At 33.3% G+C, this 15,716-nt stretch overlaps 1 protein-coding gene across 4 annotated transcripts in view; it reads left to right on the forward strand.

The window, feature by feature from the left end:
- The window catches only part of LOC145319688 (protein kinase C-binding protein NELL1-like), a 152,258-nt gene that overhangs the window by 96,109 nt on the left and 40,433 nt on the right, over positions 1-15,716 (forward strand). For all 4 annotated transcript variants that reach the window (XM_080161974.1, XM_080161975.1, XM_080161976.1 and 1 more), the window contains exons 11-14: positions 900-956; positions 2,210-2,299; positions 2,655-2,943; positions 4,243-4,340. In XM_080161974.1, the coding sequence (XP_080018100.1) occupies positions 900-956; positions 2,210-2,299; positions 2,655-2,943; positions 4,243-4,340 (534 nt within the window). The remainder of the gene's footprint in view (positions 1-899; positions 957-2,209; positions 2,300-2,654; positions 2,944-4,242; positions 4,341-15,716) is intronic.

Below are 15,716 nucleotides of genomic sequence, written 5' to 3' on the forward strand. Positions count from 1 at the left end.
ATATCTATCTATCTATCTATAATTCACTAGGCTACAGGATACCATACACCAGCTAGTTACACAGGTATATCTATCTATCTATAATTCACTAGGCTACAGGATACCATACACCAGCTAGTTACACAGGTATATCTATCTATCTATAATTCACTAGGCTACAGAATACCATACACCAGCTAGTTACACAGGTATATCTATCTATCTATCTATAATTCACTAGGCTACAGGATACCATACACCAGCTAGTTACACAGATATATCTATCTATCTATCTATAATTCACTAGGCTACAGGATACCATACACCAGCTAGTTACACAGGTATATCTATCTATCTATCTATAATTCACTAGGCTACAGAATACCATACACCAGCTAGTTACACAGATATATCTATCTATCTATCTATAATTCACTAGGCTACAGGATACCATACACCAGCTAGTTACACAGGTATATCTATCTATCTATAATTCACTAGGCTACAGGATACCATACACCAGCTAGTTACACAGGTATATCTATCTATCTATAATTCACTAGGCTACAGGATACCATACACCAGCTAGTTACACAGGTATATCTATCTATCTAACTCAGTATCTACTTAAAAGTAAAACAACATTTTATCTTTAATTTTTATTTTCTTTTACTCAGAGTTTCATGCTTCTGCAATCATCAGAAAGATACAGCGATACAGTATCTATATATTCTATAAATCTATCTATCTATCTATCTAACTACTTAATGTCTGCATGTTCCTTTTTTCTTTTATTTACAGATTAGATATTCCTTTAATTAAGTAATGAGAAATTTTCTTTGCATGGCAGCTATCTATCTATTTATATATCTATCTATCTATCCATATATATATGCGTATCTAACTATCTCCTTATCTAGGTAGAGATGTTGACCACAATGTTAGCAGATACCCAGCAGAGGGTGAAACATTTAGAGGTATTTATCTGAACATATCATAAAAAGTAGAAGGTTTTCAGGATGACTGCCTGTCTGTCCTTCTGAGGCTTAAGATCACGGTAACCACTGAACCCTACCCCTTATGGAGCAAACCTGTAGGATCTTAGATGGTTTTATACTCTTTGGAAAAAAATACCCGCAAAATTTTTTTTATAAAAAATTAAAAATGGTGGGTAATTCTTATGACTAGGGATAGTTTTAGGCTATTTTGATTTTATATTTACATCTTGAGCAGGTTTTACACTATCTTTCTACTCCCAGAGCAAATGACACAATAAATAAGTTTACAAATAATGATAGTGAATTTTAAAGGAAGGAGATACATGTTAATGGGGTAGTGAATACACCTTAATATGAGCTTATGAAAGTTTATCTAAACATGATAGATTCACCTTTTAACTCATCTCAAACATCATGTTATGAACTAACTTATCAACAGTAAATAGGAAAATTATTTCATAAAACAAAAATAGGGCAGATAAGAAGTTTATTGTATGCCCAATAAAATCTAGGAAACTGCATATCCAATCATAAATTTTTAAGTTGTCACTTAACTTGATTTTAGACATTGCTATTCCAAGAACGACGAGGCAAGATGTTTTAAGCTTCTAGAATTTAAGCATCACCCTGTGCTAAAAAAATATGTTTCTTTTATCAATAACAAAAGCGCTTCTACTCGATATTTGATTGTGCTCAATTATCATATTAGACTCTGTTTGTTTTTTTATAATTATTGTCCATTTTTAAACTTAGGCAAATTTCCTCGCTTTGTTTATCTGAGATTTTATTTTCATTGCATGATTATAATATTTATCCAAAGCAATATTAAAGGATAAATTTCAAGGTGAAATTATTATAAATATCTTGGAAGCTGTGAGCATTACAATTTAAAAAGCATCTCTTTCATTTTTCTTCTTTCTCAATGCCTAAAAAACAGTTTATATCAAAAACGAAAATAATTCGAAAAAAATAAAGAAAAATTAAACGTGATTGGGGGTCAACACATCATAAATTGACGACCTTTACATCTGCCCCCATATATTATTTTATATTTACTTCGCTTATTGGTAAATTGATTAATTAATACCTAATACCCTCAGATTTTCTTAAGAATAAATTTTAGTTTATATTGTTTGGAAATCGTGGAACTAATTTGAAGCTACCTTAAAAATCACAACCCAGCAAGCATATAAACGTTTAAGAGATATTTAACTTCGAAAATTGTTTTTAAGGAGTGCCATGTTCGCTGCCAGCTTCCAGATGGTGGCTCAGTTCAGGATGGAGAGTCCTGGAGAAAAGACTGTGATATTTGTACCTGTAAGGTCAGTAAATTACCGCCATAATTCCTCCCCTCTCAACCAGGGATCTAAAGAGATAAGACAATGGCCGATAAATTATTAGATTCCCTTTGATGATACACAAAATTTTCCCTCCTGAAGATTTGAATTCGTGGTTGAAACAGTTAAACACTTAACTTAATGATTCAACAAATCAAGCCAACGATTAAGAAAACGTTATTTAAAAACTTTGGAGACTAGTGTAATAAACAGCCCATTGTCCCCTCTCTCTCTGTCTCTCCCCACATTCAGTGGATTATTCAATTTTAGATATATTTTGATTGAATGAAGAAAGTAGCTTTTTAAAAAATACTTTTGTTAATATCTTTATTATTCTTAGGCTGGAGTTATAAGTTGCGCGAAAGCGCAATGCCCCGTACTAGACTGTGACGTCATTCTCCCGCCAAAATCTGGTTCATGTTGTCAGACATGCGGCGACAGTGTTGCCAACTGTACATTCAGCAAAGATCACTCGCTGGCCCACGGAGAGGTGTACTATCCGGAGCCGTGTAGGGAGTGCACGTGTTCCAATGGAGATGGCAAATGTGTTGACATAGTGTGCCCCACCCTGGCGTGTCCCAAGAATGAAAGTATTTTGGAGGATGGAAAATGTTGTAGAGTTTGTAAAGGTAGACAATTTTTTAAGTATTGGCCTTTGATCTTGAGGGATAAGAAAACAGACGATAAATTGATGCGCATATTATAATAAACAACATTACCGAATACTTGTTCTTTAAAATGTTTAAGGGCAAAGAAATGGATTTTTTTGAATATAAGATCAAAATCTTTTTATGTCCCATTAAATTTTAATAAAAATTGTATTATGCAATTATGCAAAAATAAACTAAACCAAAAAGTACAAGTTTTTAATATATTCTAGTAAGAACTAGAATTTATTGACTATAAGTCTCTTTTGGTTGAAAAGTTTATGATGTCATATTTAAAAGGGGACTCACAAATTTTATCATACAGAACTAAGACCAAATAATACTTAAACTAAAGTATTTTTACCCTCTAAAAAGCTTTAATCCTCTCGAAAATCAGTTGAGACAAACACCCATAACTTGGAGGTAAAATATATATTAGAGGAAGGGGATGGGGACAGACAGAATCAAAGATGTTTGAATATTTTTTAGGGGGATATTCACTCCTTGTCCCTCGATCCCTAACACTAACGCAGGGAAATATTTTGGCCTCTCTAAAACATTATGATTAGTTAATTGAACAATTTAGCATCTATCAAATGCTATGGTGAGGTCTAAATAGTTGTTTTTAACGGGGTAATTTGCAAAATAAACTAGGACGAATAAATCAGTATGTAGCAAAACAACTAAATACATTATTTAATAAAAAGGATTTACTTTCACACATTACGATATTTTCATGATCTAATCTTATCTTTTTTTTATTTATACAATTAGCTGACATACGTACCGAATTTGCCGTAAGGTATCTTTGCTACCAACAAGTGTTTTTCTATAATTAATTGCAATTTAAGTTCTTATTTAATTTAAAGCCGTACAAAAAGCTGTCTAGTCATTTATATAAATTATATAACTAAACTAAATATTGTCATAAAATATATATTTATGTTCATTACTGTAATGTAAAGACACTACAACAAACTATGCTTCAAAAAAATCGGACAATTCTTTCTTTAGATACAGACTGGTGCAGCCTAGGAGACTATTGTCACCCAGATGCAGACTGTTACAACCATCCTTACACATATTATTATTATTATTATAGATACAGACTGGTGCAGCCTAGGAGACTATTGTCACCCAGATGCAGACTGTTATAACTATCCCTACACATATTATTATTATTATTATTATAGATACAGACTGGTGCAGCCTAGGAGACTATTGTCACCCAGATGCAGACTGTTATAACTATCCCTACACATATTATTATTATTATTATAGATACAGACTGGTGCAGCCTAGGAGACTATTGTAACCCAGATGCAGACTGTTATAACCATCCCTACACACACTACTGCAAATGTAAACCTGGGTTTCAGGTAAAAACTATTTTATTACTTTGTTTCTGTGGACATTTTTTAAAACCATGATAGAAAAGTTAAGGTTTGTTATTTCGTATTATTGGTCATGCTGGAATTGGTATTTCAAATATTCTGTCAATGATTGATTACATGAAGAACTTGAAATTTCTTCCTCCTTTGTTAAAAATGTTTCTAATTTAGAGTGTGGTATATCGTGAATATGACTTAAATTTGTAGTATTTTATATTAATAACACTGTAATTGATATATTATTCTTATAAACACAATAAAAAAAATTATAATGTAGTTTTAGAATGTAAAGTTTAACTAGGGTTCTAACAATAGAATGGTAAAAAGATGGAAAATTTTATATCCACATGAATAGAATTTAAAATTATTTTTTTTTATTAAGTATTGTTTGCCAAATGATTTATAGAAAAAAAATTCTGTTTTAAATGACAGTACTTTTAGATACTTGATTTAGATAAAATTGTCAACAGGTTTATGATTTATGGTAGTACAAATACAATGTATTATTTTATGCTTCTATTTAATTTGTCTCATATTTTTATTCTATGATAACTACCAATTTATAAAATAAGAAAAGAACATCCTTACATAAAAGTATAGGATGCCTTTGTGTACTGAAGGATCTCACTAACCACCAAACCGATATGTTTCTCCTTTCACAGCTTCTCAGAGCTCCTTGGAAGGTTTAAAACTATTTTGTGGGATAGTAGCACCACCCTCCCATAAGAAATCGATGGAACCCCCTATTTTTCTATTGAAAAAAAAAACTGAAATTGAAGGGTGGGGGTTCGACTTCCCCCTCCCCCAACCTCAAGGGCCTCTGGGGACCTCCAAGGTAGTAGCCGCTCGTAAATCAATAAGGTAGGAAAGAGCTGTAGCTTCGTTGCTAAAAAATGAATCACTTGAAATGTGGCTTCTATCTAAAAATATATGTTTGAGTATTTTCTAATTATTTCAGTAAAGTTTTGAAGATTTTCTACTTAAAAGATATCTTAACCTTTAATGGATAGATAGGAGGAAATGCAAGTGCACTAGAGGGTTTAAATAATCCTGGAATTTTTATATACTACCTTATTCTAAAAAGATTTAACCCTAATTATAAAATAGATTTATCTTATTCTTCAATATAATGAAAAAATGTTATCGTTTTTTTGATGGGGGGGGGGGGGGGGTGGAAAATAAGATGTTAAATTTTGCTTTTTTTTAAAAAGAATATTTTTCCTATTGTTTTAAGGTCTTTATAAAATATTAATTGATTTGCCACTAGACTCTAAAGGTGGAGGGGGGGGGGGGAGATAAAAAACCACCACAAGACATTTATAAAGCTTCATTAAAATGCTTCATTTTAGGACCAACATTTCCGAGATCTTTAGCTTCAGATTTAAAAACTTACATTACATTACCAACTGTAAATCCTCTAAATTAATGTGCATAGTATGCAACCCTCTATTATGCACTTGTAAGTTAAGGAAACCTATGCCATCCATCCATCCTATCTCTCCATCCATCCATCCTATCTCTCCATCCATCTATCCTGTCTCTCCATCCATCCATCCTATCTCTCCATCCATCCATCCTATCTCTCCATCCATCCATCCTATCTCTCTATCCATCCATCCTATCTCTCCATCCATCCATCCTATCTCTCCATCCATCCATCCTATCTCTCCATCCATCCATCCTATCTTTCCATCCATCCATCCTATCTCTCTATCCATCCATCCTATCTCTCCATCCATCCTATCTCTCCATCCATCCATCCTATTTCTCCATCCATCCATCCTATCTCTCCATCCATCCATCCTATCTTTCCATCCATCCATCTTATCTCTATTCATCCATCCATCCTATCTCTCCATCCATCCATCCTAACTCTCCATCCATCCATCCTATCTCTCCATCCATCCATCCTATCTCTCCAAGATTAATTTAATCCACAAGCATAGTTATGTCCATATGTAGCGCAGATGCAATAAGCTGTCACTACCTTTTTTACTAAAAAATGTAAGAAACTGTAATTCTCTATAAAAAAAATTCGGAATTAATTTCAGATGTTGAAAAACCAATTTGCAATCCTATAATCCTATAATATAAAGTACTAAGCTTTTTTTGTTTGTAGCGAAGGATCTTGCTCACCACTGAACCGATATGATTCTCCTTTAGAGGGAAGCTTCTTATATGCCCTAAGATGGTTTCAGGCTATTCTATATTTATAAATAAGCCTAGGTATGGTTTTAAGCTATTTTTCTGCCTTTCCATATCCCTTCGAATATAGAGCCCCTAGATGCTAGGGGCGCAGACGCTAGTAATGTAAAAAGTGTTACATATGATGCAAGATTTGTTCATATATTTTTACATTTTATAAAGACAGACATATCCTAGTAATAGAAAATCTGCGCTCTTTACAATACATAGAATGGTTTTCCTTTCGTATCCAAGGTATTAGGTTCAAGTTTCCGTGTCCTGTGAACTTTGTTCCATTAACAAGAATGATCATGTTCAGTTGTGTCGCAGATATTGTTTGTAATAGGTGTGTTTGTGTCTTGCCAGTTGTTTATATAATTTAGTTTTGTCTGTTTGTCCGACTGTCCCACTGTCTGTCTGTCCGTCTGTCTGGCCCTCTGTTTGTCTGTCTGTCTGTCTGTCCGTCTACCTGTCTGTCTGTATGTCCGAGAGTCCCTCTGTTTGTTTGTCCGACTGTCATTCAGTCTGTCCGTCCGATTGTCCCTCTGTATGTCCTTTTGTCTGTCCGTCTGTCTGTCTGTTTGTCCGACTGTCATTCTGTCTGTCCGTCTGATTGTCCCTCTGTATGTTCTTCTGTCAGTCCGTCTGTCTCTCCGTCTGTCTGTCCGTCCGACTGTCCCTATGTCTGTTCGTCTGTATGCTATGGGAGATACGTGATTTTTTCTAAGAGCATCCAGTATACATTGTTCGTAATCAGACGTTTTGTCGTTAATGATACAAAATACTTTTATTCCTATTGTACTTTCCCCTCCCTGTATTTTTACATTTCATCTTTCAATCAAGATTTGCATTAACATGATTGAAGCTTTTCTACATTTTTTATACGTTTGAACATAACAGATAGTATTAGTAGCAAAGCTAGTATAAAAATAGGTGATGTGTGTATGTTCGTCCATTTATCATTTAATAAGATAACAAATATCGACTGTATTTTTCTTGTTTAGGGATAGTTTTAAAATCAAATAATCTCTAAGTTAAAGTCTCATATCAAGTGATATATTTTCAGTTATTTTTTTTTACAATTTCATTAAATTGTTATTGCTACAATATGGATAAAAAATTGTTCTTGTTGTAAAACTGCAAAAACACAGGTTTTAGGTGCACATCGTTATATCTGAACCAAGGACCGATAATTGTAATAAACAAGTATCCTACAAATAGAATTAAAAAGGAATATAAAGGATAAAAAAAAGTAACCATCACCCCCCCCCTCCCCATCTCCTCCTCCTTTTTCTCCTGTTGGCCTAGGATTTAAATTCATCCTTTGTCAGTGTTTCTGTAGCAATGTGGCTTTTTATGGATATGGGATAGGGTTGTCAGCCCTAAGCCCTATGATTGCGGTGTAAAGCGTCCATATGCCCATCAGACAACCAACCCTTTGATTGCACGACCTTTGTCTGAGAAGTCCTAACTGTGCATAGTAGTGAGTTGCGCCTATTTTGGACCAAGGCATTCCCCCCACTCTAACTATTTATGTCGCGCACCTGACATAGCAGCAGTAGGAACCATTTTTAACGTCTTTAGTTATGACGCGGTGTCGGACCGAGATTCTAACCTATCACCTTCCCGACGACGAGCGGATGCGCTACGTGTTGAGCCACGGTCGCAGGAAGAGGGTGTAGTATGAGTGTGTATATGTAAGGAGGGATGTTAAAGGTTAGGCATCTAAGGGGGTGTTTTCACCCCACTTAATTTTGCCTCGGGAGTTGATATATCATGTTTTGTAGTAAATTTTTCCAAAATACCAAACTAGGTCTATTGTTTAAATTTATGTGGCCAATTAACAGTGCGCTTCAAACTAGAATTTAAAACATGGATAAAAAGATTTTGGAACAAAATATTCTTATAACGATTGCAGTAAATTCCATGTTTAAACTTTAGAAAAAGTTCATTATTGTGTACTATAGACCAGGGAAGAAGGGGACATTGGGATATATATCACACTAGTCCCCAAAGATTTATAATAGCGTTTTCTTATTCATCGACTGGACAACTTTGGAGACTTTGATCAATTTCAACTGGTTGGTTCATTAAGTTGAGTGTCTAAATTTTTCATTGACTAATTGTAGTCTACAGAAGGGGTATTTTGTGTATCATCATTGGGGATGTACATCAATTTAGCTGCCATTGTCTTATCCCTTTAAATACCTGACTACAGACTGCAACGAGACTGTATCTAAACTTCTGTTTACTTATTTACTAAAAATTAAAAGCAATCTTAAACATGAAATCAACATTTTTATATATTTTGACTATTCCTCTATCCTTTGTTAGTTAACGAGATTATTTTTTATGTTCTTCTTTAGGATAATCATTAAGACACTATCAATATGCATTTCTAGTAGCGCAACTTCTATGTTTATATAAAAATGCATGCGTATGTTCGTCTGTCTGACGGTTTGTGGGCAAGATCTTTCTGTATAGCTCTTATACACTCAACTCCAAATAGTAAGATATCATTTTTGTTTTTACTGCGCTACTGCAGGGATCTAAAGGGATAAGCATTGGTCGATAAATTGATGTACATTCTCAATGATGATACACAAATTACCCCTTCTGTAGCTCAAAATTAGTAGTTGCAACGTTTGAACACTCAATTTGATGAACTGATCAATCAAAATTCACTAAGGTCTCTAAAGCCAACAAATAAAAAACGGTTATCATAAAACTTTAGGGACTAGTGTAGTAAACAGTCCATTGTCCCTCTCTCTCTTTCCTTCTGGATCTACTTAATATATGACATACAAATTAAAGTTTGGTTTTGTACAGTATATATTCTGTACACTTTTAGACATTGAAACAATTTAAAAAGGTTTACTAACTAGAAATTACAGAAGAACGAGATTTTTAAAACCATATAATAATTAAATTTTTATCAGTATTTTTGTGATCATTTGCAATTGTACTGTTTTAATTTGCATTCATTCTTTGGCATCTGGATATCTGTCACCAAAAATAACTTGTTTCATGTTTAAGGGCATTTTTTTCTGGTTTACCACCGGTTATTTTTGTGTACTATCATAAATGTTTTTTAGATTAAGGACAATTTGATTATAAGTATCGCAACAATAACCAGAAAACAAGAATAACATTTTTCAAGAAGAATTGGACATTGAAATACAAACTTTACTAGTGCCCATTGGTAAATTAAATTATCTTATTTGTTGGCTTAAACACTCTGAGTACTTTTTATTTTTATTTAATCTACAGAAGGGATTATAACCAGTAGGAAAAATATGGATCAATTTATCGTCATTTGTCTTATCCCTTAGATCCCTGAACAGTGAACAGTTCATTAATCTATAATACAAAGTAGAATGATGTCTGTCCGTCTGTCTGTCCGTCTGTCCCTTAAGATCTCAGTAACCACTAAACCGATCGGATTCTACTCTTTAGGGAATATACCTACTGGTCCTGTGGTGGTTTTAGGCTATTTTCTTGGGGGGTGGGACACCCCCAACCCCCCAAAAAACAAAAAATCCCCCACCAATTTTTAAAAGAAATTATTTTAAATAGTGGTGGAGTGGGGGCATCTCCAGGTAATAAAAGATGTAATTACACCTCTTGGGGCTGTGCCCCAAGAGGCTAGGGGCGAAACCGCTAGTGTTTCTAATAAATCAATACATTGATTTTGATTTATTTTTTCTTTGATTAAAATCAGGAATCTAAAGGGATAAGACAATGGCCGATACATTGATGTATATCGCCAATGATGATGCACAAAATTACCCACTTATTTAGATTAAAAATTAGTCGTTGAAACGTTTGAACATTCAACTTAATGAATCAACTTATCAAATTCACTAAAGTCCCTAAAGTTGTTAAGCCAACGAATAAGAAAACGTTGTTATAAAACTTTGGGGACTAGTGTAATAAACAGCCCATTGTCCCCCCCGCCTCTCTCTCTCTCTTTCTCTTTTTTTCTCTCTCTCTCTCTCTCTTTCTCTTTCTCTCTCTCTCTCTCTCTCTCTCTCTCTCTCTCTCTCTCTCTCTCTCTCTCTCTCTCTCTCTCTCTCTCTCTCTCTCTCTCTTTTCTTTTTTGTAATAAAATGATTTTAAAAATAATAAGAAGTATTTTCTGTCAATTATACTTTGTCAAAATTATCTGATGATTGCATTTTAAGTATTAAAGCGAAGCTAATCTATAATTAGGTAAGTACGTCTTTCTGTAGTTAAATGATAAAAACGAATGAGACACATTAAGTGATTTATTGACATTACCTGACATTATAAATCGAACAACATTTGTCAAACTTGATATTACATTAACAATTCTAGTTGAAGGTCTGTATTCGAAGGTGGAGGGAGGGGGAAAAAATTGTACAAAACCACCCATATTCAAAAATGAAAAAGTCTAAAACCACCCCTAAGGTTCATATGGGAAGCGTCCCTCAGATGGAAAATTCAATTAGCTAAGTAGTAAGCGAGATCTTAACGGACAAACAAAAAACTCTTACCATTGTAAATAATAGGATATGGGTTAAATGTTATTTCCTAAGTTTCGTTGATTGATTGATTAGCCATAGTTTCTTAGTGTTTGGACCTAAGTAGTCATGGATTAGGCTGAGACACCGTAATGAATGACGCTCACCGCAGATGAATTTGGGATAAGGGTAGTGCTGATATTATGTACGTGACTATTGAGCCTCCAAACTTACTCAATAATCTCCTTCTTACACAACCAGGGGAAGTTGTGTGATCATTATTGCGAATGAGAAATTCGAGTCAACACATGGAGAATTGAACTCGAACTCTCTCCACCGTAGCTCAGTGTGCTACCACTGAGCTATGACGTCCCTAAGTTTTATTGCTTATTATTGCTTATAAACATAATTGTCCTTGTACCGAATAAAATCAAAGAACAAATTAGAATAAAAATGAAAGCAAGATTATAAATGTTTTACAAATTTAAAACATGTTTGGGTTATTTTTATGAAATTAGATATTTTGTAAACATAGACGCTTGGCCTTTTACATTAATTGAAGGTTGGCTCTAAAATCATGCATATAAAAATAATATAATTACTTTCATTTTTTGTAGCGTAGCAACTCTATGACTATAAAGTATGTTTTATCATAAAAAATCTAACAACTAACAGAAAAACAGAACCCTATAACTACACGACCATTGATTTGGCCCAATCTTACTATTTAATAACATAGGCCGTACTAAGGAACATTGGGTAACATTTTAAAGGTCTCTAGTATAATGTGGTCTAAATTATTTTGAACAAGGATTTTTAAACCACTCCGCTTCTTATAAACATAATTGTCCTTGTTATTTTTCAACCATCCCTAAACACTCCACTGTTAAAAAGAATCAACAAATTTATTTTTGTGATAGACAGTGTTTACTATGAAAAAAAAGCCAAATGGAAAATGGGAACTTTCAGTCGGGGACATTAGTAGGTTTTATCAAAAGCTTGAAGCTTCTTCTTATATGTCCCAGGATGGTTTATGACTTACCTATGAGCGGGTACCACCAACCTTTCAAGATAAATTGAAAAGATCAATATTGTTCACTTTTCCCTGTTCAATGCAGTAATTGGATGTCCATCTGCCAAAGTAGTAGGATATAAGTGCGTCTGTCTGTATAAAATTTTGGCTGTTTTAAATTAGTATTCCAACTTTTTTTTGTTTTTTTTATCCAAAAATTAGTTTCTAGACGTTTTATGAGATTTGTATGCCTGTAAAAAAGGACAGTAATTTTTGTTTAGTTTGAAAAGGCATAAGTTTTTTTTGAAATAATACTACCAAATAATTTATAGACCATTCAAAAATGAATTTTTCATTTATAAATATTGTTATAGTTCCCAACTGAATTATGGCTTTTTAAAGGGGGGCTATACATTGTTTGATAAAGAGGGCAGGGTGGGGAATACTATGGCTCTGGTTAGGGTAGGGCAGAGCAGCTAGGGAATCTTTACTTTTTTCCTTACCAAGAACTTTCAATGAATACAAGGGGAAAAGTTTAACAAGGGTAAACATGTTAATAATCAGCGCAGCTAAACAAAATAAAATGTAAAAGAAAAGATGTAAGGATATAATTATATAAGCAAGTGCATAGGGAAGGTGTAGAACGATTTGATAAAAAGGGATGAAACAGAAAAGAATTATGTTGTTAGATCGCAATTTATAAGTAGAAAATATATTTATAGAGCGAAGCGCTTTATAGTGCCTATAAAGAAATGACGTCATACAATACAAATGATCAATGATAGGCCAATAAATAAACTAAATTACAGGCCAGTATACATTTTAATTGACCTATGGTAGGAAAGTATGGCGTCACTTCTTATAGGCACTATAAAAAGGTTCTTACAGAGCTTCAGTTTGGACGTACATATGCATATTCGTACGAATAAATCCTTATTATAGAGTAGCTGCGCTACTAAGAAATAGGTAGAAGCAGACGGTAAATAGTGCAAATCATCAAATATTGGAACCAACACAAAAATAGTAAATACAAGAAATTATATTGAAAAAAAAAATTGAGAGTTAATGCAATTACAACCATAAATTAATTTCATTAACAAAAATACAATTAAGAAATAGTTAAATTATAAAGCTACAGGTAGGGGATATTGGGCTCTTTATTACACTAGTTTCCAAAGTTTTATAATATTTTTTTCTTCTTCGCTAGCTTTACAACTATGGGAACTTTTAATGAATTGTTATTGGTTGGTTTATTTAGTTAAGTGTTCAAGCGTTTCAACCACTAATTTTCATCTAAAGAGGGGGTAATTTTGTGTATCACCATTGGGAATGTACATCAAATTATAGGCCATTGTCTTATCCCTTTCGATCCTTGTTATAAACCCCTGTGTAGGTACCATTTTTTAAGCCTGTAAACATAAAAACCTGCTTTTAAGCATTGATTTTTTAATAAATTATGACATAGATTCAAGTCGAATGGGAAATTAAGGGAAAAATTATTTTATTATCTTTCATTATATTTTAATGTTTATAAATTACTAATGTCCGTCTGTCCGTCAGAGACGTTTTTATTTGCTAAACTTGTCGTACATCATTAAGTATTTGTCTGTCCGTTTGTCAATAAAGAATCTTTTTAAAATTTTACTCTATGGTACTACATGTATAATTAGTGTTTACGCCCCTAGAGGCTTCTAGGGGGCCATTGAGGGCCACTTTCAATTGAAGTTTTAAAAGAAAAAGTAAAAAAATTTGGAGGGGGGATACCAAAATAATTATAAACCAACCCAGGACCTATCAGAATCTACCCTATAAAGGAGAACCATATCAGTTCAGTGGTTAGCGAGATCTTTCGGTACACACAGACAGATACATATCCTTTTACTTTATTATTAGGATGATTCATAATATGTATAAAAATTATAAAATAATAAAAATCTACTTTATATTAACCATAATGTCTTTTCGTGTTACTTAATCCAAATAAACACTTACTCATAGGTTCCATTTATAGAAAGTCTATCTTAATAATGGAATATTTTATAAAATAAATTAATGTTAAATGTAATATTTCCTAACCAGATTTACGAATAAAGTAATAGATAAATAAATAAATAAAAATATTTGTTGGTAATCAAGTATCATTTCGTCGGGCGGGCTTCTCCTTCGATTTTTAAGAGATCATCTAGAGAGTCCAGAGCATCATCCGCGTGTAATGGGATGAGATATTCTTACACCCAAGGATAATAGGTTAAGTAACATCCAGCAGACAACCAACCCTTTGATTGTACGACCTTTGCCTGAGAATTACTAACTGTGAATGGTAATGAGTTGTGCCTGTTTATGGGCCAAGGCATTCCCCTTTCTCTTACTATTTATGTCGCGCACCTGACATAGCAGCAGTAGGATCCATCTTTAATGTATCTACATCAATAAGTATCAAGACACAAATATCATGAATGAACGGACAAAGGGATTTTTAGAGCAGAAGTTCTGTGATCATAAAAAAGAGAGAGACAGAAGAATATATATGAAATCATGAAATCTTTATGCAAATTAATACATGATGTCTTTCAGAAAGGGCATCTACACAAAAAATCATCATTTAAGTATTAGACGTTAAAATAACTTTAGCGTTATAGACTGAAGTACAGACTGACAGACAGTTTACCTTTCCCTAAATTTATGTATGACATTACATGCATGATTGCAAAGTAACCTTTTAATCTTTCAATCCTATTGTGGTGTGCACTCATTCCCGCATAGTATATATTTTCATAAAGCGAAGGATTTAAAAATTGCATAGAATATAAATATAGTAAATCTATATAGTCGAAATGGCCCAATAGTCCGTCAAACTTACAAAGTTAATTCTAGCAGACAAACACCTTTGTTTGATTTTTATATTATATATAATCTTTTCCAATAACATGAGCAAGGAATTTTACCACGAAATAATTTTCTGAAAGCTAACTCTATGCTAAGAAATTCCACTATTTATAGCTGACTTATTAATTAGGTTTTTTCATATGCTTCACATTGTATGTGGAAGAAATTTTAAAATGATATTTTAAAATATAACTGCCTTCTCGAGACAAAATCAGTACGTTTTCTAACCAATAATATGACTGGATTTGAACTCCACTGTTTTCCTATTGGCTGAATTTGAGCTCTACTGTTTTCCTATTGGCTGAATTTGAGCTCTACTGTTTTCCTATTGGCTGAATTTGAGCTCTACTGTTTTCCTATTGGCTGAATTTGAGATCATTACTCCTCTATTTTCCTATTGACTGAATTTCAGATTGTTTCTCCTCTGTTTTCCTATTGGTTGAATTTGAGATTGTTACTCCTCTGTTTTTCTATTAGCTGAATGTGAGATTGATACTCCTCTATTTTCCTATTGGCTGAATTTGAGATCATTACTCATTTGTTTTCCTAGTGGCTGAATTTGAGATTGTTACTCCTCTGTTTTCCTATTGGCTGAATTTGAAATTGTTACTCCTCTGTTTTCCTATTGGCTGAATTTGATATTGTTACTCCTTTGTTTTCCTATTGGCTGAATTTAAGATTGTTACTCCTCTGTTTTCCTATTGGCCGAATGTAAGATTGTCACTCCACTTTTTTCTTATTGGCTGAATTTGAGATTGTTATTCCAGTGTTATCTTATTGGCTGAATTTGAGATTGTT

Source organism: Acartia tonsa, chromosome 5, assembly GCF_053477335.1.
Source record: "Acartia tonsa isolate MP-2025a chromosome 5, ASM5347733v1, whole genome shotgun sequence".
NCBI classification, from domain to species: domain Eukaryota; kingdom Metazoa; phylum Arthropoda; class Copepoda; order Calanoida; family Acartiidae; genus Acartia; species Acartia tonsa.